The following is a 25,410-nucleotide window of genomic DNA, read 5'->3' as shown; positions in this document are numbered from 1 at the left end:
ACCATAATTTCTTCCTGACCTCTGTGCTACATCTAGGCATGATCCTTCTATGAATGGGAATTGGTGCTTTTCCCCTACTGCCCTGAAGGGAATCTTAATGAGTTTCCTGCCTGTTTTGCAATCCAGTACTGTATTTCTGGTTTGCCTGTGAGCGGTAGTATTTGTTTTGATTAATGCTTTTGGGTGGAATAGTGCTTGGATACAAAGTGTTATATAGAGGCATTATTAAGAGGCTGTTTCCCAGAAACAATCTTGTATCAGTTATGGTGATGTGCAGCATGCTGATGGAAGTGCTCCTGGGGTGGGAGGAAAGGAGGAAGTCAGAAAAATGAACAAACAATTTTACTGCAAACAGCGCTCCTCTTCTGTTCTTCCCTCTTTTGCCTGTCTTCTTCATGTCTCTAATTTCATAGGTAGAGGATGGAGAAGACCAGCTTGAAAGAGAAGGTCTGGAGAAGGGATAGGAGTTGAGGGGTTTTAAGTTGTCTTTTTGTTTCTTGTTTTGGCTTTGCCATGAGATATCCTATGGCATTGTGTCTTTTGTCATCTTCTCTTCCTGATAAAATGATGCAGCTCCTGCTTTTTTGCTTTTATCTGTGATAGTAACTCAGTGCTGTGAGTGGACTGTGCCGTGTTCCTGCTCAGAGGAGTCAACAGCAGTTTGAGATTCTGTGTTGAAGAAATGTCCTGAGACTGCCTGGGGAACTGAGATTTCTTTCCCTTTTGTGATTCTAGCTGATAAAGGTGCTTGGCTAGAATGGGCATGGATCATGAAATATTGTTCTCTTACTGCATAGTTGAGGTGAAATAATTTTTAAAGGAAACAATCCAGTAAAAAACTCCAGTATGTTGTGGGATTAGTTATCACTACCATTTTCTCTCTGCAGAAAAAAAGGCCTGCAGTGCTTTTTTCTACATAATCTTATTGGTCCTCTTATTCCTTATGGACTAGGTTTAACCTTTTTCCCTGGTATCATCACTACCAGGATGTTATTTTGGGTATTCATTCTTGCTTCTCTCTTTTGAAAGTTCTGATCCCATGCTTCAATTGCAAATAGGATTGGGGTGACTTTTCAAATCTGCTGAGTCAGACTCATGTTTTCTTGAAGAAAGGCTATAGCATCTGTGGGACTAAGGGTTATAAAGGAGCATGGTGGAGCTTTTGGTCTGTAATGTGATGCTCCCAAAAATGTCCACAATTATTGAAGAGAGAAGATCTCTAATTCTCCCCATTCCCTTCTAACTTCTATGCAAGCCCCATTTAAAAAAAATTCAGCTTTTTGGATCTAGTTGGTTATTATCATTGCTTCTGATACCAGTGACACTATTGCTTCTTGTCTCTTTTAAACTCTGTTCTCTGAGAAGACAAAAGAAGCTCTGGGTTATAAAACTGTTGCTTCAAGTAATGCCTGACTGTTATGTTTTGCACAGCTATGTATAATTGTGCAGAACAAGATATTGATGGCTGAGTAAATATAGAGAAGACATGCAGAAAGAAACTGAGTCTGTGGTCCTGTTTTCCATGATGTCATTCAGTGGCATCTATAAAGAAACTGAGGTGGTGGGGTCAGATTGCATTTTTGGCCTTCAAGTAGGATGTGATGAGCTGGCACTGCATGAAGGGTGTGTAAGAGCTGGTCAGCAGCAGGATTAATGAGATGCAGACATCTCAACTTTAATTTTGTTAGTAGATTATTTTGTAGTAGGAAGTTTTGTTGGTTGCTTGAACACTTTTTTTTTTTTTTTTTCGTGGTGGTTTGTATATTTGGTGCTTTGGTTAGAAATGTGAAGGAATGACACTATTAGCCAATACGGGGGCCCTAGAAAGAAAAACAGACATGTAAACCAAAATGACCTTTGCATAGATACATTTAGATGTGCAACGGGAAGAAAAGTCTTACTGTAGGATAGCTAAATTTGCTTGGAGAAATTGAGTGCTACTGGTAAAAGAATGTTGTTTTCAATTTAAAGTGAGTTTCCATAGGGAAATATTGCTGTTATAGTTGATGGTGACACATTCTGTGAACAAGGACCCAGGCTGGATTCCCTCCCTTCCGCTTCCCAAGAAGTACACAGAGCTGCCCTTTGCTTTTCTGCTAGCAGCTGCTCCAAGTGTTTCATCCTCCTGGGAGGAGCACAGATGGGATTTTTCCTGTAGGAAGCCCCTATCAAAGACTCAGTCGTGCTTCCTGCCATCTGAAGGTCGATGCTGATAGTGGTGTTGAGCTGTCAGTGAGCTGGAGTCGTGGCCAGACACAGGGGATTATTGCAGTTCAGATACAAACAGCAAGTTCTGTTCATGCTCGTCCCTGTGAGTGCTGCAGAAGTTGATGTCCCTCTAAAGTGACTGCTCTGTCTCCTCCCCATGTTGGGACACTGGCTTCACAGTTTACCTGGCCAGACAGAACTTAGGAGGGATAACTTGTCATTTTACAGCATGGCTTGGAGGGGAGGAGAAGATGGAGGGATGCTGCTACTGTCACATCTTCCTTGCTGTAAGCCTGTGTGTGCCCTGGTTTTGGCAATTCCTGAGATGGCTATACTCTAAGTTAGTCAGAAGCTTGAAAGCTGAGGTGACAGTAGAAAGCCTGGAAGGGCTAAATTTTTTTTTTTTTTTTATCCAGATCAGGACTGTGTAGTTTTCCAGAGTTCAAAGGAACTTGTGTCAATGGCCTTTTAAAGGAATTTCATGACAGCAAGGTGGCTACATCACTCCTGATATCACTTGTTATTCATTTCCAGTTCATTAACCGGGGAAAAGTCTGATCTTACCATAATCCCTCCCTCCCCTCTCCCTTCCCTCTCTTCCCCTATCCACTTGTCTGCCTCTTTCTGTCTCCCGTTGTCAGAGGGACCAATACTTCCTTGCAAACAGGAAGAGGCGAGAGCAGTCCTGTGTGCAGTGTGAATGAACTCCAGTAACCTCATCTCCTTTCTCCTCCGCTCAGTTGCAGAACCAAGGACATCCGGCAGTTGGGAGGGAGGGAGGGAGGAAAAATAAAGGCACTGCCCATTTCAGGACTTACCCACCCTGAAAGTAGTCAGGGTATGCTCTCTTTTCCTCTTGCTTCTTGTGTTGACATGGCTATCTTTGATCAGGCAGAAACCAAGAGTTGAAGGGAAGGGCAAACCCAAAACATCAGCCTTTGCCAGGCAAGGTATAATGAGAGAGCAGGGAGCACCTGCTGCTGGATGAGGTGTGTGAGCAGGAGAGCTGACTTGAGAAACAGTTGCTGTTGGAGCTGAACTTTGCAGAGCCCCTAGTTTCCTGGGAGTCAGTGCATTCTGTCATCATCTGATTTAAAATTTGGGAAGTCATATTTCCAAAATGAGAGAGTCCACAGGTTCTGCAGGAAAGAAACCTTGTACTCTGCAGATCATGGATAAGGGGCAGGTTTGGTTGTTTGGACTTTTTAGGTGGAGCAAAGCAGAAGTACTTTGGGCTTAATTCTGCCCTGTTTTATTGCATTGTGTTTGGTCATACAGTTGTGCTTTGAGATTCTAATTCATTTTGCTAACTCATGTGTTCACTTGTTTCAGTTCTGTGTTCCTTCTTGTCCAATGTAAGGTGAAACTGGTTTGGAACTCTTGTTGCTCCCGTTGTTTGTTGATAACAGACACTCTTCACCCACAGAATAGCTAAGTCATATTAAGTTCAGATTAATAAATGTCCATAGAACTCTTTGCATTTTGGTTGTAATTATAAGGTCTAATTCTAGAAGGAAAGTTATGGAGAGTTCCAGTCCCCAGAACTCAGCTTTAGGGTATTTTTTTTCAATAGCCAGACTTTTCCCTTCTCAGTGTTCTTTTAGGAATACTGTCTTTCAGAGTAACACCTTCCAGGAAACAATTGTTACATCTATTTTCTCTTCCCAGTACTCTTTCAACCGAGTGACATACATTTGTTTATTTTAATCTTTTGAGTTGTTAGTCACTTCTGCTGTTGTTCTCTGAACTTTGTGGTGGTTTCCATGCCTGACCTGGTTAGGAGACATGCCTTGTGTTGAGACCAAATGAAACCCAGCGAGAACTGAGTGCTGCAGTGAGCCCACTTCAAAGGGAGGGACAAATACCTGGGCAAAGGCCTTGCCAGGAATCAGCAAAGTTATGGATAATAAAGGAGTTGGTCAGCAGCAGGAGTAAAACCCAAAGTAAGGCAGGGGACAGGGGAGGAAGGTGGGATTAAGACCCTCTTGAAGGCAAAAGATCAGAAGGTACCTGTGCAGCTGGGAGTGACTCGTAGGATGCTTCTGCATAATTGTCAATGGTGGCAACAACTAAAAAGGCTCACAAAGCAGTGCTGCAATCTTGGGCAGCTACTCATGGTCAGCTGAAGCTTAGCTGGACAGCAAATGAAAGCAATCAGGCTGTAGCTTTTCTTTATCAGCTTGGAACTGATGGTGGCTCACAAACTCTTTCCAGTTTGTGATTGCCTTTATGCTTCTGAGAGGTCAAAATGGATAATGTGATTTCAAACTGTGTCCCTGCAGTTCTCTGAGAGAGGGATTTACAGCAGGGGCACTGAGCTAGTCTGTTTCCTGAGAGTTACAGAGCTGTTTTTTCCATTCTTTGTAAACATACTGCTCAAAATAATTGTTTACAGTATCCTGTTGCACTGCTTTTCACATTTTGCATTTTTGTAATTTTTCACTCCCATTGTCAATCTGAAGTTACTATTTTTCTACATGAATTCTGACAGTTTTTACATGAAATATTATTTAATTTTCTGTCTTGAAAGGTACAAGGTGTCTCTTTCAACTTTTTCCTAATTGAAACATGTCATATGTATACATATATTTTGCCTCACTCATAGACCTGCTCTCTGTTTCAGCATTTCTTGAAAAATGTGATGATGTAGAGGGAAGGAAAAAGAATGAGCCAAGATGGGCTGGGAATAATCTTTGTTTCTCTGAAACAGCTACAAGGTAGTACCAAGATCCTAGGGAAGACTTGTGGAAGTACTCTGGCTGCTACACCAGACACAGTATAGGGAAAGCATTAGGTCACAAAATATGATTATTCTGTATGAGAGGGTTGGAACGGTGGTGCCTCTCAAGGGGTTTAGTTCTTTGTAGGTGCTATAGAGTCCCGTGAAATCTCTTAACTGGTGAGTTCTGTTTTTTTTTCTTGTCCATTTAGATCTGCAGCCAGCATCTGATACCCAAGGTTGCATTACCGCTGTGTGAGTTGTGCATTTAGGTTTCAGCAGAGGTTATTGTGCACTGCCATGGGCCCACCTTTCAGAGATAAATGCTAGCAGCCAATGTGAGTCTCTACTGCATGTCAGAGCACGCTTAGAAGCCAAAATGTGAAAATGTATCCCTGCTTTAGTTACCTCTGAAAGATCGCCTTTCCTGTCAGATGTATTTGTTCATCAACAGCCTGGTAAGGCCCATGCAGAGAGGTGCTGTCCTGTTGACACACAGTGAGCACAGTCATGTTAGCATATGCATACAAATATGAGGTCTCTTCTGCTGATGCTGACATGCTGCAGAGTGCCTGCTTGTGATTCGTTACTCAAATATAGCTATATATGCTTGCCTTGGCAGAAACTGTAGGATATTGTAATTTACAGGGCCAGGATTGTGATGAGTAAATCCTGTTTTTGAAGGATCAGAGACTTGAACAAACTTTCTAAAAAGCTCCTCTTTCCTCTGAGCCTCCTTTATTTGGAGGCAAAGGGCTTGTTGTACTGCTCCTCTGATTATTAGTGTGTTACACAGTATGGTTCCTTCAGAGGTGTGCTTGCATCTGGTCTGGTTTCTGATCCTTAAGCCTTTCATGAAAAGTGCCAAACTAAGAATACCAGGGAGAGGACAGCACTCTATAGCAGAAGTGTCATAGTAACTGCATTTGGCTCATTTGGTTTCTGTATATTCTGTGCTGCCCAATGGTATCTCCTTTACTGGTCCTCACTGAACATGGGACTATAATTTGGTATATTCTAGCATAGTCTATTGATGGCAGGTCTGATCAGAGTCTTCCAGAAGAGAAAGTGCTTCAGATAGCTTAGAAGAGGACTCGGCTGAGGGAATGGGATGAGATTGTTGCTGGAGGAAGTGATGGGTGTTTCTGGCATTTAGCATGAGGTGCAAGAGCCAGGGTTGCCATCTTTAGTCTCTGAAAAAAACAGTACTTTGTTGTCAGAGTGCTGACCTGGAGATCATCAGTATCTGAGTTGTTTTGTTTTCTCAGAAAAGAAGGGGAGATGGAAGGAATTGAGTCAGGGGAAGCTGATAGTGACACGTTTCAGAAGTGTTTAGTGTCATATTTGAGACATGGGTGGCAAGGGCTGGCAGAGATTTGTTTCCCTCAGCCTTTCATCTCTACTTTTTTCCTTACTGGAGTATGTGTGCTCATGAGGTTACTCTCTTCAAGATGCTGCATTTGAGAGAAGTGATTGCTTCATCTTTTGTCGCATGGCCAGTCCTGGTTTCTAAAACTGAAGGAGTTGAGACAGACAGCGGGAGGCAGCACAGCAGACTGTGTCAAGAAGACAGTGTTCTCTTCTTACAGTTACAGCTTGCATCACCTTTCTGCATTTTTAGTTGAAGTGGTGGTGCAGATTGGAAGGTGTGAATCTCTAATAGCATGATTATTAGCACAGAACTTTGCAAGATTTTTAGTCTTGTAAAAACAATCCTCGTGCCTTTCTGTGAAAACCAAGCCTTGGGCCTTGTAATACAGCCTCTCACTTGTGTAAATGTGAGGAAAATGATCTGTAGACTTCTTTGCCTAGCACCAGCTAGATAAAACTGCTGTTTGTGGCTAGGTCAGTTTTCCACATCCTGCAACTGCTATTGCACCTACAGAAGAAAAATTGCTCTGTCTTGGGAGCAGAGAAGACAAGTAACCTTTTCTATTTGGCCCATTCTGTTTAGTGAAGTTTGGAGGCTGGTGCATGAAGCAGGAACACATTGGGTAGTTTTCAGCACAGATAGTAGCTTCTGTATTGCAGTGTCCTGGATGTGCATATGGATATATATTCCCCTCCCTCTTGGTGGCTTACAGTCTCTCAGACACTCCACTCTGGGATCCAGCTGTCTTGCTGACAGCAAATTTCACTCTTGCAATGTCAGTTGTTGTGCAGATCACACAGCTTTGAAATCCCATCAGACCTTACCTCCTCTTGTTTTCTGGAATAAGTTTCAGTTGTGGCTGGGATACACTAAGAATGGATCATTGAACTGAAGGCCTGGCCCTGAGCACTGACTCTCAGTCCCTCAGATGGGTGATCAAGCCCTTCCTTTGAAAAATTGCTGCAGTAGTGCTGCTGGTGATTCATTCTGCACAATAATTAATCTTTGAGTGAGTCTTTTGCATGGTTTAAAGGAATGTGGAGATGCAGAGGCTTACTCTTAGCTGTCTTGTTTCATGCCCAAACATGCCCAGAGACATCTATGTCAGCATCAGTGAGGAGCTTACATAGGACTAGCAATACAAGTTGGGTTTGGATTTACTAGAGTAAAGTTCCCATCTCTATCTGATGCTCTGAAACCTTCCACAAGGTTTTCGGATTCTGCAAGATTTCTTGGGGAAACTTTTTATAAAAAAAAAGTTGATTGTGGTAGCCACATTGTTCCTTTGAGGACTGTGAGTTCCTTGACACTGGTTGCAAATCACAATGGTTAAGTGGTCCTCTCCCATAGTAGGACTTCTTCCTGTTTGTAGGTTTAAGTTTCATATTTGCTGTCCTGTTTTTATCCTAGATAGTCTGTTTTTTCAGCTCCCTCAGGGAAGGGAGCTCTGAATTCGTAATGCTGTCTGAGGCTGTGTTTACAAATGTCACGTGAATTAATGTGCCCTGTGGTTTTAACACCTGCATCCACAGTGTAATTGGAGATGACAGGAGCTCAGCAGGCCTGACAGTGTGACTTGTTTTTGTACTTGATGCCTGTTTCAGAGTTCTGGGAAGAGGTTCATTTTTGGAAGCATTGCTTTCATTTTTGTTTTTGACATTCTGAGAAAAGTTATGTGGTCTGGTCCAAATATCCATGAGGAAAGAGGGACCTGGGACAGTGGTTCTCTGCCTCTTCATTGTCAGCACTATAGTGTGTGAGGCATGCCCCTGCATGCTGATGCTCTTGTCTGGGCTGCTTCAGAGCTTTCTGTCACCTCCTGTCTTTCAGGGACTACAGGCTTCCAGTCCTGAACTCAATCACTCAAACCTGGTACAGGCCTTTCACGCAGTTGCTTTTTAAATCAGTTAATCTCTTTAGCTTGCATTGGTAAATCGCTGAGTGAAGATCAACTGACCTTCAATCAGATTAGGGGTGTGTTTACATTAGCAATTTGCATCAGTTTCACTGAATCCATGTGGTCAAACGAGTAGGGCCCTTTTCTGTGCTGGTGGGGCTTTTTGGAAAAAGTGGTTGGATTTGCTTTCCAGTTTCAGATTCTGTAGTGGAGCCAGGGCTGTATAATGAAGATGCTTTCCAGTATGGTTTCTAGGTTCCAAGAAAGAACCTCAGAAGGTTGGTGGTGAATCCATTTCCTGAGAATGGCATCATGGCCATTTCCCATAGGGAGGATGCTGGCTTTCAATTTCTTACTTGGGTGAGGGGAGGATTTGTCATCCTTATTTTTGATGCATCATCAACCTTTGTCACAGTCTTTGGCTTCTGATAGTAAGAGGGAAATTCGATCTTATGTAGTCGGCTAAATAATTGTATGAAAAATCTTTTTTCCAATATTCCGTATGCTTTGAAATTCATGCACCAAAATTCAGAGCAGCTGGCAGCACTGAGCTGTTTGTTACTGAAAGCTTTAACAAAGGCCACTGGTTATAATGCCAGGAATTTCCCTCTTACACACTTGGAGAGATCAGGGATGAAGTGCACTGGTAGTATGAGCAATAATGAAAACTTGTCTTGCTTTGATAAGTCTGTTGGCAATGGAAGAATAGTTTTGCACCTGGATATGCTAGTCTGGTACCTTTTACCACAGTTTGTTAAAATATTGTGTTTCAAGAGTATAAATATTGATAAAACAAAGCTAATTACGGAAACAAAATCTCAAAGCTTGCTTGTAATACAGCTTGTAATAGATTTTGGAAGTTAATAGTCTCCACAGTTGAACTCTTGCCTCTTTTGCATGTTTGTTTTTTCCACAGGTACTTCCTGACTTTCAGTAGGAGAGAGAAACTAAGGACTTTGAAGATAGGTACCCGTGGCCCCTTGCTTGGCAGAAACAATTCTGCAGCGATGAGATTATAGCGAGCCCTTCCTGTGTGGCCTCCATGGGTCCCACTCAACTCAGCACACAGGATCATGGGAAGAGGGTGGCAAGTGTATTTGAGATGGAGGAGGAAGGGCTTCCGCTCTTCCCCGGCTCAGAGAACCCCCCTGAGCATGCAGGTAAGCAAAAGTTCTCACTAAATCTATGCAAGATAAAAGCTATCCATTCTTTCAGCTGCAAGCAGAATTGATACTTGGCAAAATTTTAGGACAAGTTCTGCTGTGTTTGAGGCACTCAGAGATGATGTCTAAGAATAGAGTCAGTTATTCATAGCTGAAGACTCAGTTTATCTAAGTGATAAGTGCATTGAATATTTGCTTATATGACCTTCTAGAGGCTAGGTCCATGGCAGTAAGATAAATTATTTTTTTTTAGCCTTATCAATAAATAAAGCTTTACTACAGTTGACAATCCAAAAAGGGTAAGTGATGCAAAGAGATGATAGGATTTTGCAGATTCATACAATGGGAAGACAGTAGGAGTTTCTCCATGTATTTCTTACATTAACTGAGGGTGAAGAGTATCAGACATAGAACTGAGATTCTATAGTTAAAGCTGCTGCTTATGGACACAGTCCTACACTTTCAAACTGTAAGAAGACAGTATAACATCTCTGACAGGTAACAGGAAGTAAAGGAAAGCATAAGTGCATAGGGTCATGATCTTAATGAAAATGTGACAAATTAATCTATTTGCTCAGCAGTGAAGCACTGGGCAATCTTGATAGAAAATGAAGAGAGAATCTGAATGTTGAATGAGGACTCAGTAGAGTAGAAACAAAGAGAGTAGTTAAAAGGTGGTATGAGACTATCCAGTAAAGTCCTTAAAAGGGGTTTGAGGACTTGAAATGAAAGAGATTGATTGATAGATTGTTTGCTTATAAAAATATAAGAAAAAAAGACAAAATGTGGAAAATATTTATTTAATAGGGCATCTACCAAGAAAGGAAAACCTTAATGAGATCTAAAGATTCAGAGGTGGCATTCATGCTTTCATTATTCATTTTACATTATTTCTGTTATCTTTGACTACAGAAAATAACAATAATCATGTGTATAACTAAAATGCTTCATGCTCAGAGGTGGAAAATAATTTGCATAGATCAAAGAATAAGCCTATCTGTCTCAATAAAGCAGTCATAGAAAAGGTATTAAGAGAATAAACAAGACGTTTATGTAATGTCTTAGACAGCTAAAATTCCAAAAGATGGACAGATTTGTCTGTGGAAGTCATTGGGTTACTCTGCTGTTCCTTAGAAGTATATGAACATCACTCAAGGCTTCACCAAAGTTGTTACACCATTTAATCTGCCATTGCATGTGTTTAGACTAAGTAATCTGAAATAACTGTAGGCATTGCATAATTTTTGCTTGGTAATGTATTGTGTGAAGAGAAATATAGTGGAACAAGAGAGGAGATTATCCGAAATTTAACCTTGCTGATGACATTTTCTTGCTGTCCAAACTGCAATGAGAAGTGGAGGCTAAAATGAGTGACCTCCAGGCCTCTGTAAAGTCAGTGGGATTGAAAATTAACACCAAGATTCTTACGGCTTAAAGCTTGTGTTGAGGAGCACAGATAATATCTGAGACTGACCTAAAACTGGTTAGCATTTCAGGAACTTGTGCAGAATAGTAAATGTAACACAAGGATAGAAGTATTTGAACAGTAAATACAGAAATGAGACACACAACTGTAACCCTGATGCTGATCAAGAAATGCAGTAGCCTTGTTCTTCAAACTAATCATCAACTCCTGTGTGAAGACTTTCCAGGCATATCTGAACAAAATATAGACATTTGTCAAGACATGCTGGTTGTAATCTTTATAATAGCTGCCATAGAAGAATCTATAATATCTCACATACAGAAAACTACCTGCGCTATGAGCTGTGTAGAATTTCAAATGTCAGTATAGCTAGAATTAAATGGATGGAAAAGAGAGAGGTCTAATAGGGAGGGAATGCACAGGGTACTGGCAAGCATTTGACTGGAGTGCATATGGTAAGATGTGTTGGAGCAGACCAGAGATGTTTTAAAATGCAGAGCCACTGATAAGATTAAAATCTGTCCGAACTGGGAGCTGCTGCACAAGACCATCTGAAATGGGGAGCAGTAGTGAAGGCCCCATGTTTGAAAGAACAAGCTTTAGTTAATGAACTGTCACTATGAGAGTGTTTTGGGAGTGGGGAGTGCTCTTCTAGAAGAGGAAATGACGGCTTCAGGGTTCCAAAGGCTCACAGAGCTTGTGAAGTGTGCTGCTGAGTTAGCTCATTGCAGCCAACTCCACAAGCTGCCGTCTTCTGTCTCGACAGTTTCCCCAAGTGTTCCAGTACAAGGATTGTCTGCTCAGTCTGGTTTTTGTAGGGTCACAGTTTCAGCACTGGCTTTCTGTGACTATTGAGTTGAGAGAACATTTTTCCTTATTCTTGTGCATATGTGTGGCAGAGAATAGAAGTAAGAGATCTGGAGGTGGATTCTGAAGGAATTTGTTTTCTGCACAATCTTAGATTTCAACTCAACTTTTTTTTGCAGGTCTTTCTCACATTGATAACTTTAATTAGAAAGTGCAGAAGAGCACTTGGCCTGAGCATGTTTTGGCTCTTTCTCTCCATTTTTGGAGGGGAACAAGTACAAAGCTGTATTTGTTTATATTGTTGAGGTGAAACTTTGTGTCAGTAAGTTTGTTGCAGAAGACTTGCTTGCCTAGAAGGGCTTTGTGTGAAAAGGAGAGTTGTGTGCTTGGGAGATAGTGGGTTTGGGTGAGGATGTTGGTTGTCAGGAATGGGGCAGACAGCTGCAAACACCACATTTCCTTCACGTCTGTGGGTTTTCTTTTTTTTTTTTTTTTTTTTTTAACTCACTATTTTTCATTTTGGTAGAAAATCCCCCCTTGAAGCGGAAGAAGGGCCCAGCCCCTAAGATGCTGGGGAATGAAGTGTGCAGCGTGTGTGGGGACAAGGCCTCCGGCTTCCACTACAACGTGCTGAGCTGCGAGGGCTGCAAGGGCTTCTTCCGCCGCAGCGTCATCAAGGGCGCGCAGTACGTCTGCAAGAACGGCGGCAAGTGCGAGATGGACATGTACATGCGCCGCAAGTGCCAGGAGTGCCGGCTGCGCAAGTGCCAGGAGGCCGGCATGCGCGAGCAGTGTGAGTGCAGGCATGGGCACGGCGGGGCTCTGGGGACCGTGGATGTGAGGCGGGGAGCCCTGCGACCGCCTGGGGAGCGGGGATGTGGGAGCTGTGCGGGCTGGGTGTTGGAATGTGCGTGGGAAGTCACCCAGAGCTCAGCAACAATCATGTGGCAAGATGAGGCTGTTAGTGGAACGCTGCTGGTGTGCTGAGAACCCCAGCCCTGCTTTAGTCCCTGTAAGAACTCGTGGAATACACCAGCAAAGGAAAGACTCACATGTTCATCAGGGTGCTGTAAAGTGTGTCACTAACGTCAGGCTTGTGACCAGGACTGAAAGATTGGTCACCGTGCTCCTTGAACAGCAGGCATTTCTCTTTGCTTCGCCTCCTACTGTGAGCTTGCAAAAGAGGTCAAGGGCAGCGCCACAGTACTGCAGCTGTGTTTGTGCATGAGCTGATCTCATTGCTCCTTTTAGTGATCTCTGCTATTTTTTCCATGCAAGCCATAAGACTGCTGTTTCTGAATATTCACCAGTATTTCTGCTTGCTTATCAGGAACAGCCCTCCTTGGCCAAGGTATTCAGGTTCCATGCCTTTGCTCATCAAGACTGAATGTATGCTCAGTTATGTTAGATCTGTGTGAAATCTTCTTTTCTGACATCCAGCACCCAGAGCAGCTAGGAACAGCAGGTGTTTTAGAAACATCTTATAGCATAACTTTGCAAAAATTGTCTCAATGAGCTAGGAAACATGCTGTTCAGTTTTTCAACATGAAACACTACATCAGTATCTTTGTCTCACTGGTTAGTATCAGCATTATGTGTGCTGTCTTTACCCCATTTCCCTGTTCCCAAGACACATGTATTTGAAAAGCAGTAATACCAGTTGTTCACTTTGCTTCTCTTTTGTTGCAGGTAGATACAGAGAGCCTCAGTATGTTTCTGCCTTTGGTCATTGTTTTGTGTTGAAGACAGCTCAGGAAAATTAGGTCAAAAGGAATCTTGGTGTTATTATCAAGAACTTGGCAATTCTTGTCGACTCTGTAATCCCCACTGCAAATTTGCCTTGTTAGTTTTGACAGAAACTGAGGGCTTTTTCCTCCAGCTGTTTCTCTTGGAAGGTTGTTCCAGAACTTCCCCCCTGGTAATTGCTGGAAACATTCTTCTAATTCCCAGACTGAAGTTATTCATGGCCAGTTTATTGTTCTTAAGCCAGTGTGAGCCATAAGGTTAAATAATTCCTTCCTGACAAACCAAGTCAGTTAGATTGCTTTGAATTTAGCATGGTGGAGGAGCTTGCACATAGGCAGTTTTCAAGATTCATTAATAACAAAGTAACATGTTACCAGATAAAAACTTTTTAATGCATCAGAGTCCCAAGACGAGGGACTGTAATCACTTGGATCAATTACTTCCCTCCTTAAACTGACACTGTAAGTAACATTGTTTAATCTTATAGATCCCCCTTATTGTGGTAATTGTACTGAATGTCTTTGCTGTTAGAATTGTAAATATTTTCTATGGTGCATGTATCTGTGCACACATCCCCCCTGTTGTAGGTTAGGGATAAAGGTTATTCTCAACTTGACTGTGTTATGTTCTTTGTCTATCCTTGCAATCCCAAGAATGCTGTCTTACAGTGGCTCTCCTGTTCTTTTCTTTGTTTAATATGATTCTGTTAAGAAGTGCAGTTATATATTTGTTCAGTTTTAAGACCTGCTTTTCTGTGTAGCAGCTGTTGAATCATAGAATCATCAAGGCTGAAAGAGATCTTTTAAGGTCATCAAGTCCAAATGTCTACCCAGCAGTACCACTGTAACACTTAAACCACTAAACTATATCACCGAGCACAGATCCAGGTGCCCTTTAAACACCTCCAGGGATGGTGACTCCATCACCTCTCAGGGCAACTTATTCCAATGTATACTCTAACAAGGAATTTTTTTTTAATACCTAATCTGAATCTCCCCTGTCTCAGTTTAAGGCCATTTCTTCTTGTCCTCTTACTGTAGGCATGGCAGGAGAGATTAACCCCCACTTATTACTACGTCCTTCATCATCCAGGCCATACTATATCCTTTTTTTTCTATGTTGTCTGTTCATTTTTAAAAATGGCCAAAGAATCTTTCAGCACTTTCAAAGTCTTGTTTGTAAGGTCAAGCTTTGTTTATTTATCTTTGTTCCTGAAGATACAGAGTTGTTGTTGGTTTTTTTTTTTTCAATTAGTTCCTCTTTTGCTTCCATTTCTTCCGGAGTGTCAATCTCAGCACACAGCCTGGTGCTGTCAGCAGCCTTGCTGAGGGTGCCCTCAGTCCCACTGTCCATGTCACTGACAAAGGTGTTCAGCAGTGCTGGTCCCAATACCAGCCCCTGGTCTTCACTTGGACATTGAGCCATGGGCCACAACCCTTTGTGTGACCATCCAACCAAATTTTTGTCCTCCAACTGATCTATCTGTCAAATCCATGCTATTCCAATTTAGAGACAAGGATGCATAGCTCCTGAGCTTGGAGGAGGCCATCCTTGGATATTAACTAGCTTTCTTGGGCCCCTCTTCCCTCCAGCACTTTATCTGATAGTGCTCTACCGAGTAGATCCCTGAAGAGGCCAGAGTCTGCTCTCCTGAAGTCCAGGCCAGCGAACTTGCTTTGCACCCTCTCTCTGTGATGCCCAATATGATCACAGCCCTGCAGGTGTGTGCATGTCTCTAACTACTCTTATTTATTCCCTATGCTGTGTGCATTTGCATAGAGGCATTTAAGTTGGGCTCCCAATGAACCTGACTTACTGGATGGAGTGGTAGAAATTTCGTTGTGCTGCTCTTCAGGTGCTCTCCTGCTGACCTGCATACCCTCTCCAGGCTCTGGGCATCTCTTGCTGGCCCTGACATCAAACTGGACTGGGAGAGGAGAGGGGTGGATTGAGGTTCCTGTCCCTAGGTGGCTTTAGTTTAAATCCCCTTTACTGCTTGGCAAGCCTATGAGAAAAGATGTGCTTCCCTTTCTCTGACAGAGGGACTCCATCAGCCCTCAGTAGAGCAGATGCCTTTGAGTTGTTCTGTTCCTTACAGTGTTTCATCCAAATAACATCTCCCCTTTGGCTTAACAACTGAAAGAGACTTGTAACCCTATTCCTGAAGGACCTGTGGTTGGTCCTCAGTACACTTAGGCAAAGTTACTATTCCATTATTCATCTTGGGGTATGTTACTGCTCTAGAGTTTGCTGCAGATGGCCTATATAGCGTATTATCCTTTCACTCTCAAACTCCCCCCAGGACTGAGTTTGACTTTTGAAGAGGGTGAAATGACACAAGCTGTTAAATTAACAATATTGAGAAAAGACATAGCAGTAGGATAAAATAAGATATGGTGGATACACCATGGCATATGAAGGGAGCACCTGTTGTGACATGACATTTTAGGGAACTGCTTTGTGTGGAAAGTCACTGTTGTTTTTCTGAGATCTGCAGGGCATCATGAGAGGAGCTTCTGCCTTTTGTGAACACTTTATATGACAGTATGATTAGAAGAAAAGCAATGGAACAATTTGAATTAGGGAATAGAGGGAGAAACAAATAAGTACCATTGTTGGCTGTGTTGCGTGCACCCTGCTATGCCCAGTACAGGCGGCTGTGATCTCTGCCTCTCCATCTACAGCACATTACCCTGTGTTTAGTGTGGTTTCCATTGTCTTCCTATGATGGATCATGAGCTATTCCTGCTTTAGATGTTCTGTCTGAAGAGCAGATCCGACTGAAGAAACTGAAGAAGCAGGAGGACGATCAGGCTCGGACAGTTGTGGTGCGTCCAAACCCTCCGAATCCACCAAGCCCTTCCCACAAACTGACGCCGGAACAGCTGAGCATGATAAAAAAGCTCGTGGCCGCTCAGCAGCAGTGCAACCAGCGCTCCTTCACTGACAGGCTCAAAGTGACGGTAAAAACTCTACCAGAGTTATCAAAATAAGAAAAAGTGACGTTTGGGGAGCTGCATTTTAGGTAAAATATTTGGGAGAACTGAGTTATTTTGGCATTGCATCTGTGGGCTAAAGCTCTGTAAAGAATAGCAAAGGATGATGTTCTGAAGTTATTTTCTTTTCTTGTTCTTTTCATCTTTTATCTTTGGCTCCATCTTTCACAAATATCTGCTGTCTCTTCCCATTCCTACAGCCATGGCCCCAGATTCCTGATCCAAATAACCGTGAAGCAAGGCAGCAGCGTTTTGCACACTTCACAGAACTTGCAATTATCTCAGTGCAAGAGATCGTGGACTTTGCCAAGCAATTACCTGGCTTCCTGGAGCTTACCAGGGAAGATCAGATCGCTTTACTGAAGACGTCTACCATAGAGGTGAGAGTTTGACTTCACCCCAGTACATAGTAGCAGAGATGAAAGAATTTGGGGTTACCCATCTAGAGAACTAGTTTAATTTCTTTTTTGAGAATATCAGACTGAAGGACCTCAGCTGTGGGACCATTACTGCAGTGCAAGGTTATATTGGCAAGATGCCTGGTTATGTATTGCAGTGCCTGATTATACAGGAAGGGAATGAGGCAAGTGCCTTGGTAATGGTAAGCAGGAATTTCCCGTTTCCCAAAAGCAGACACCACAAAGGATGGCAGCAGACTTTATCTTGGCATTTTTAAGCACTGTGAGAGAAACTGGAGTGATTTTGTTTGGTGGTGTTTTTTATTTTTCCAAAGATGCTTCAACAGTCAGCAAGTTATTGATGTTGTAACATTTCTTCCTGCTTTCAAATTGAGTATATCTTATTTCTGGCTTCAGGTGATGTTGTTGGAGACCTCTCGGCGCTACAATCCTGAGATCGAGAGCATCACCTTTCTTAAGGACCTGAGCTATAATCGGGATGACTTCGCCAAAGCAGGTGCTGCATTAGACAGGTGTTTCTTTCTTTCTCCCCAGTGTCTTGTGTTCTTACGTATTTCCCTTTTCAATGTGGGCCGCTGGAAGTAGTTTGTGGCGAGAGGTTTAGAACAGGACCAAACCAATAGCCCCACAAATCTTTTTTTATTGCTTTTAATATGTGGTAACAAGCTCAGTTCATGTATTTTTGTAGGTGTCAATTTGCTTGGGAAAATCTGGACTCTTAAAGCATGAAAATATTGCTGCAAGTGTCCACCTAGGGCTAGTAGTTGGTGTGAAATTCCTTTCTTGTAGAGATGTGATATGGTGGTGGAGCTGTATCAGATCATACCAGTCCAAACCACAGTATTCTCTCCTTTGCAAGTGTATCACTTGCTAATCCGGATGGACGCTTGGCATGATGACATTACCATAATTACATTTCAGTTGATATGAAGTCTGTACTGTGCACTGAGGATCCCCAGAGACTGCTTTAGACATTTTATCATCCTATATGGTATCCTGTGGTGTTGTGATCTCTGAAGTATATTTTTCAAGGAGCTATAAATGTAATTTCAGATGAAGTAACAAGAAGTGTGTATCTTTAGCATTTCTAAATCAGCTGATTTTTAAATTTTAATCCTTGAGTAGCTGTTTAACCATTTGTACTTGAGATGGCTTTTATATACAACTTTTCTTTATGACACTTTTCCTGGTAGCCTTTTCTTCAGGTTATTAGAAAGGCAAAAAGCAGGGAGCTAGAAAGATTCCCTCCGTTTTGTTCCTCCTTCTCTGATGCAGTTGTAATGCAGGAAATTAGAAACTGGGATGCTATTTTGGAGGAAAGGCCAAAGTTTTCAGTGTGATTACGTGGCACAAAAGACTTGATTTGACAGTGGTCTCTGCTATGACAATAAATATCAGTGCATTTCTGTCTGACTGCATTTATCAAATGAGGTAATTGGACGGCTAGGTCAGGCTCTGCCTCAGGTCTCTCAGTTCTTTGAGCTGAAGGAAATAGCATAGTTCAGAATTCTTGGAACTGCATATTTTCAGCTCATACATACTTCACATGAGCCTGAAGTGTAGAACTAAAGCTTTCTTTGAAAGTGTGAAGGCTACTGAGTATGAAGGAGGTGATGCTGTGAGAGTATAAATCAACAGTATAAATGTTGTGCTTGTGACCTTCTGATGGTGTTTTGATGGACTTATCTTTTAGCTGATGTTGTGTTCCTTTAGCTCAGTACTGTGCTGTGGTGCATTTAAGGCTTTAGGAAAACCCAGAAAGAGTGTCATTTTACAGTTAAAACCTGACTCCTCAGCCACTGTTGGTGCTAACCAGTAGTGGATGTAAAGTGGATGTATTCATTAGAGCATAATGTAAGGGTTTTTCTGTGCCTGTCCTCCCCACTCTCTGGTGTATAGCAGTTGATTTCTGTCAGCCTTTTCCATGAAAGGGAGGGGTAGAGAGGGGAGACAATAGTTACTGCCTCACCTTGTTCTCTTCTGTTTGTTGCAGGTCTGCAGTTTGAGTTCATTAACCCCATCTTTGAGTTCTCAAAGGGAATGAATGAGCTACAGCTTAATGATGCTGAATATGCACTTTTAATTGCCATCAACATTTTCTCTGCAGGTAAAAAGCCAGGAAGATCTGAAGAGCTGCAGCAGTGAGTCAGAGGGCAAAGGATGTAGAGCAGAGTGAAGAGACATTTCATACAGAAAAGGAGTAATAGAGTGTGTATAGAGTCTAGTGATAAAGGGAGCATATTAGTCATTATATTCTGAATTTTCTACTGCCACTTCCAGAGGAAATTGAATTCCTCACTGCTGGAAAAGTGTGCAGAAAAAACAGCCAGTATTTATCTTCCTCATTTGGAAATTGCTGTTTTATAGCCCCTTTAATGTCCTTGGCACCTCTTTGGTGTGATGCAGGTCCCACAGCATGAGTGACATCTAGTGGGCAAGCAAACAAAGCAAACATACTCTGGACAAGAGGCAGTATTACTCCAGGCCAGGACAGGGCTTTGCCAAGAAGCCACCTCTACTCTTCTGTCTTGTGACCTGATTAATGACTGTTTTTCTTTGTTCCTGTTTTCTAACTGGCTCAGCTACTGAAGAAACTTTCCCATTTGCTCTTGAATAGGTGGCTTCACATTTTTTCTGGGACAGCAGCATGAGACCGAACAGCACTGTGTAAATGTGCTTGGTCTCTCTAACCTCCCACCTCTACATGAGGTGGATTGGACTCCCCATGTGCAGTAGGCATCACTGAGAAAGAGTAGTTACAGGTGACTGACACAGCTGCCAGTGTCCTGGATATATCTCCTAGCTGTGCTGCGTGAATGTGAGATGAAGTTTTGGGAAGACACCATAGGAGGAAGTGGGGTTAGACAGAGATGTTAAATCCAGTGAAGCTGCCCACAGCAATCTGCTTACATCTAACCTGCTGTTTGGCAGACCGACCGAATGTGCAGGACCAGTCCCTGGTGGAGAGGCTGCAGCACACCTATGTGGAAGCGCTTCATTCTTATATTTGCATCAACAGACCAAATGTAAGTGCCTGACCAGGACATCTCCAGTGATGATGCAAATGGATTTTCTGTTTATGCAGGCAGAGTTCCTGCTGTGCTGTCTGTAACAGGTCTCTTGCTGCCTGTACTGTCATGCTTGTCTCTTATGGGCTCTTGGATAGCAGCTATAATTGCAGGGTTTGTGAGCTGTCACAATCTGCTGTCCTGTATCATGTTCCATGGTTCTGCCAGCATGGAAAGTCTGGATTTTTTGGACATGATGTACTATTGTGCAGTAGTCACACTGCATCCTCCTGGAGAGTGCTGGGTCTAGAGGAAGTAAGGATTGTGATTACGGTATATCATCAGATGTGGTAGTTTTTTTTAAAAACAAAGTTTTAGATGAATTTACTGACAGCTGTCTGTTTGTCCCTGCAGGACCGCTTGATGTTTCCACGGATGTTAATGAAGCTGGTCAGTCTTCGGACACTGAGCAGTGTCCACTCTGAACAGGTGTTTGCCCTTCGGCTGCAGGACAAGAAACTCCCTCCCCTGCTCTCAGAAATCTGGGATGTGCATGAGTGACTGCATGCTCCCAGGGCGCTGACATGCTGACATAATGCCATCTCCCAGCCTTTGCTAACGAGAAGCCAGCCTCCCCTCTCCAGAGCACTGAACCCTGGGCTGGGCATGCAGGGAGTGATGAGCCTGGGGTTTCAGTGTTGTCCTGAGACTGTGCAGGAGGCAGCTGGGCTAGATCAGATGGAGGGGTTGGTTTCACTGTAGTGCCCATACCCCAAAGGAATAACATGAAACATTCGAAAACGGTAGAAATGAAGACCTTTCCCCCTGCCCCTCAACTCCTTTTCCTTCAGTCTTTCTCTTCTCTAAGCATATGCTGAGGTTTCGCCCACTGATCCTCTTCTTGCTGATTATGGAAATGAATTTGCAGGAACTTGCCAAAAACCTCTCTATTGAGAGTAACCCAGCTCAAAAGGCTTCTGCAGGGTCCCCAGTGTACCTGGATCTGAGGAGCTCAGGGAAGTCAGTGTGGATGTTCTAGGGGTTTCACTGGGTTTCATATAAATAAAATCTCTTGAATGTGCTGCCCTTTACAATGATTCCAAGAGAAGTAGCTTTCGTTTCTTTATTATGAGACTTCATCTCTAGAGCTGCCCTTTATTCTGGCCCTCCTTTGGAAAAAGGATTTCTGTAATGTGTAGTGCCCTTTGTCTAACAAGGAGGTCCTCTGCATAGGGAACATTGTGTATCAAAAAGATGTCAGGCATAAAGTAGTGGATTTTTTTAAATGTAATGCATCACGGTTTTATCTCATGGTGGTTCTCAGTTCAATTTACCTTTGATTTGCTAACTGCTGGACTTTAGTTCAAAATGAATCAGGGCATAGATTTTTATCTTTAGAGGTGGAATAGAAGAAAGATAGGTGGGTAGGCCTGGTACCTAGGTAAGGTGGGTATGGTGGAAGGATCTCAAAACCTTCCAAGAATCTGGAGCATGTGGTATGTGTTCCAAGGTGGGTGTGAAGATGTATTGACCAAGGAGAGAGGACACACTGCATTTAGTGGAATATGTGGGCATTGCATACACTGTGGGCTGTACAACTCTCAGATCATGGGCTGCAGGAATATATTGGGTGTAATCAGATCCACTTGCATAGTCTTCCTTTTGCCAAAGTCTTTCCAAGGTACTTGCTCAAGGTTTCAGTGATGATCATGGGATATGGAGGTCCCTCCTGTATGAGGAGTGCCAACTGCTTCAGAAGGACACTTGGGTCTGGTATCCTTTCTTCACTTCGGGCATTGTGAGATCCACACTGGATTTGTGGCCCAAGTTTTAAGTATCTTCATCCATAAGTATTCTAGGATTTACAGCAATATTTTGTCTGACAGAAGAGAAATATACTGTTATAAAATATGTTCCTTATTTTCCAAGAAAAAAACATCTTATGGCTGATCTCAGAGATGTGACTTCAAGTAGCTTGGTCTCATGAGTCTTCTCTGTCCTAGGGGTCTATGTTTGCTTTCCCAGTGAGAATCCCAAGAGCATAGGTTCACATGGCTCGGGTTTTTTTGTCTGTCTGTTTTTTGGTTTGTTTGTTGTTTTTTTTGGCTGTGTATCTGAGCGCTATGCCCGTGGTGAGGGTATTGTGTCCATTTTGCACTTGAGGTTGGTCCCCTGCCACTGGCCTTCACTCTGCACCTTTGTAAAGCACTTGTAACAATCTGTAAAATAATCTGTTGTTTTTTATAACTCATTGCAATTGCAGAAATTCTTGTTTAAATCTGTATTTTTAACTAATCTGTTTGAGAAATGTTAATGTTTATATAAAAGAATAAAGCCTAATACAGGATTTTGACATTCTCTGATATGCTGTCCTGAGACTGGGGGAGGGTGGAATAAGTTCTTGCTGTAACAAGCTCAAAGCTGGTAAGAAATGATGAGTATCTATGTTGGGGAGAAGAAAGAAGTGGTGAGAAGGAAATAGCAGTGCAACCCCAGGCAGTTTCTTCTGGGCTTTCACTTTCATATGAGATTTGTAGCTTGGTATGTGCTTTACTGTGTGCCAGAGCTGGCAAATAGGTGAAGTGGATTAAGTGTCTATCAGAAAGATCATGCATTATGCATGCACCTCACCTTGATTTGTACAGCTGCATTCAGAACGTATCCCTTTTGTTGCATGTACTCTACTCCATTTTCTGCATTTTATGGCTCACCAAAATCGAAAGGAGTCCAGTGTGCCCCAGCTGTCAAGCAGATTTCAGTAGGGCCTTGCCTGACCTGCTATGCTGCTCATTTCTGATGCATTCATAGGTGAAACGCCAGGAGTAGTTGAACACATGCATTACCTCAAAGGCAGCAGCAGGATTGGAAAAGTGGAGAGCTGTCCAGCATTAGCTGCTTCCTAAGTGCTTGATGGTTCCCTGTTCCAATAGGAAAGGGAAGGCAGTGGTGAGTTTAGCAAGGTTCCACACCACAGGCTTTTCTGCTGAATTCTCTGTGTTACTCTGGAGTATAAAATTTAAATTCCAATCTACTGAAGCAGAGGAAGAAGGAATAGGAGTAGGCTTATAGGAGACTGGAGCACAGGCTATGAGAGGGGGAGTAATGAGCAGAGCTCAAGAACTCATTAATGCTAGGTGGATTAGAGGATGGCTGGGCCCTGCTGTCAACAGGAGCTGCAGCTTAACTTCCAGCTTTATATTCTCTGGGCTGCATCTCCTTAATTTGAAGGGAAAAACTGCATGTGAATTTGAGGGATTCTCAAGGTACAATCTATAACATTGCTGTGGATGGCAGTGGTGAAAACTGGTTTTCCTCGCTTCTGTGTTGTGGTTTAACCCAGAGTGCCACCAAACCCCACACAATCACTCACTCACTCCCCAGCAGCAGGGCTGGGGAGGGAATCAGATGGGTAAAAGCTGGAAAAGTCATGAGTTGGGACAGAGACAGTTTAATAGGGAGAGCAAAAGCCACACACAAGCGAAGCAAGGACTTAGTTCACTGTTTCCTGTGGACCAGCAGGTGTTCAGCCATCTCCAGGAGAGTGGGGCCTTATCATGTGTAATTGTTACTTAGGAAGACAATTGCATTGCTCCAAACATCCCCCACTTCCTTCTTTTTCCCTGGATTTTATATGCTGAGCGTGATGCCACATGGTTTGGAATATCCCTTTGGTCAGTTGGGGTCACCTGTCCTGGCTGTGTCAGGAAACCACGGAAAGCAGAAGAGGCCTTGGCTCTGTGTGAACCCTGCTCAGCAATAATAAAAACATCTCTATATTATCATCACTGCACAAATCCAGAATACAGCCCCATACCAGTCACTGTGAAGAAAATTAACTCAATCAGCCCGAACTGACACACTCTGCATCCCTTTTCATTATGTAGTCGAATACAATCTCCTTGTTTAGATCTTCACATTCTCATTTTTTTTGAAAGTGCAAATCAGTACAGAACCATTTTTTGTCTTTTAGAAGCTTCCTAGGTTAGCCCATGGAGCTCAAGTAAGCAGGTGTGGGGGAAGAACCATCTGTGAGATTGGTGACCCTTTGTACTTTTATTGTTTACAAAGTGCTATCTAGGCCTGAGAATCAGTCTTGCTGCTCTAAGTCTCTATACCTGATCTATTTCAAATTAATTTTGCTGATTTGGCTGTTGGAGAAATCTTGGGGTGCTTGAATTGCAATCCTGGGAGGTGTTCCTGGTTGCCTGTACCCTTGTTCAACAGCTGTATTGGCTAATGATACACTCAGATAAATGGGAAGGGAGGAAAAGTATTCCTGAAAACCCAATTCTGAAGTGTTCCCGGTTCTCACGACGCAGCCTGGTCAGAAGAGCTGTTTCCCTCCAATCCCGCCTCTATCCCGCCTCTATCCCGCCTCCGTCCCCCGCATCCCGCCTGCCCCTCCGCGGCTGCAGCGCCCCCTGCGGGCGGCGGGCGGGGCGGCTCCCCCCGCGCGGGCTGCGAGTGGTTCGCTCCGCCCGCCCCCGCTGCCCCTGCTGTGCCGGCTGTGGCGCGCGCCGCCGCCGGCGCTCGATGCGGAACTGGGCGGGCGGCGCAGAGCGGCGGCGGCGGCGGCGGCGGAGCAGGTGAGCGGGGCGGCCCGGCCGGGCGGGGCCCGGTGCCCGGTGCCGCAGGCGGCCGGCTGCGTGCACATGTCAAAAGGGAGCCTGCCCCACCGACCCTGTGTGTGGGTCGGGCTGCGGAGCGCGGCCGGCGGCGCTGCCGGCGGGGACCCGCACCCGGACAGCTGGCGGCGGGGCCCCCCCGCCCGCTCCGAGCGCTGCCGCAGCCGCCCGGCCGGGCGCGGTGGGGATGCTCGGGAGCGGCGAGCCCTTCCCCAAGGTCGGGCAGAGATCGCGGTTCGCCGCTGCCGGAGCGGGGCCGGCTGGGCTCCGTCGAGCCGAGGTGCCGGGGCGGGCGGGGTCGCGATGTCCCGCTGCGGCCGCGGGCTTCGCCGGCAGCGGCAGCAGGAGCAGCCCCTGCGGGGTCGCTTGCGGGTTTGCAGCCGGGCCCGGCGGGCTGTGGGCAGAGCGGCGGGGCCGGCCGGGCAGCGAATAGCGGCGGCGGTGTGGGCGCGGGGCCGGCGCTCCCGGTCCCGCCCGGCCGCCGCTTCTCCTGGCTCCTGCCCGCTGGAAGCGAGCAGCACCCCGAGGGGACGGAGAGGGGCGGCTCGGGCGGACAGAGCCCCTTGGAAAGGGTGAGGTGTGCAGCCGTGTGAAGGGGTTGCTGCGGTAATGTCACTGGAAAGGTGCTTTACTCCTTGGTTTGTAAACAGCAGATCCTGTTACTCCGCAAGACAATAGAATAGGAAATCCACTTCGTACTGGTCAATTTCGTATGAAGTGGACTATAAATCAAGAGCCTTTTCCTCTCCGAAGTGGGTGTCACCACCTTGTTGTGTTGCTCGCTTTTACTGTCAGGTGGAGGAGGGGAAGAAAGCTTGGTCTGTGTCACTGTGTGGAGTCACCATAAAGAAGTGTTTCGAGAAATAAGCTTTGAAAAACCTTATTTGTTTCCCGTCTTGCTTCTCTCTCTATTCCCCTGAACTCCTCCATATAACACACTGTTTTTAGTCATACGCAAAATAACATCCCTTATAAATTTGCAGCCCCATGGAGATGGGGTAGAACTGTGATCTGGCAATGTGTT

The 25,410-nt window shown here is 44.1% G+C and overlaps 2 protein-coding genes across 20 annotated transcripts in view; both read left to right on the top strand.

Moving 5' to 3' along the window:
• The window catches only part of NR1H3 (nuclear receptor subfamily 1 group H member 3), a 30,676-nt gene extending 8,568 nt beyond the window's left edge, over positions 1-22,108 (top strand). For all 3 annotated transcript variants that reach the window (XM_079309158.1, XM_079309157.1, XM_079309159.1), the window contains exons 2-9: positions 9,113-9,356; positions 12,119-12,385; positions 16,093-16,301; positions 16,535-16,714; positions 17,150-17,249; positions 18,747-18,860; positions 19,685-19,779; positions 20,176-22,108. In XM_079309158.1, the coding sequence (XP_079165284.1) occupies positions 9,239-9,356; positions 12,119-12,385; positions 16,093-16,301; positions 16,535-16,714; positions 17,150-17,249; positions 18,747-18,860; positions 19,685-19,779; positions 20,176-20,322 (1,230 nt within the window). In that variant the 5' untranslated portion in view covers positions 9,113-9,238 and the 3' untranslated portion in view covers positions 20,323-22,108. The remainder of the gene's footprint in view (positions 1-9,112; positions 9,357-12,118; positions 12,386-16,092; positions 16,302-16,534; positions 16,715-17,149; positions 17,250-18,746; positions 18,861-19,684; positions 19,780-20,175) is intronic.
• Positions 22,109-24,263: 2,155 nt separating this feature from the next.
• The window catches only part of MADD (MAP kinase activating death domain), a 68,219-nt gene continuing 67,072 nt past the window's right edge, over positions 24,264-25,410 (top strand). For all 17 annotated transcript variants that reach the window (XM_079307638.1, XM_079307637.1, XM_079307635.1 and 14 more), the window contains exon 1: positions 24,264-24,347. The gene's annotated coding sequence lies outside the window, so the exon portion shown is untranslated. The remainder of the gene's footprint in view (positions 24,348-25,410) is intronic.

The sequence above is a fragment of the Erithacus rubecula genome, assembly GCF_903797595.1.
Source record: "Erithacus rubecula genome assembly, chromosome: 6".
Classification (NCBI taxonomy): Eukaryota; Metazoa; Chordata; class Aves; order Passeriformes; family Muscicapidae; genus Erithacus; species Erithacus rubecula.
The sequence above is the reverse complement of the archived record's forward strand: the minus strand, read 5'-3'. Positions and strand labels throughout refer to the sequence as shown.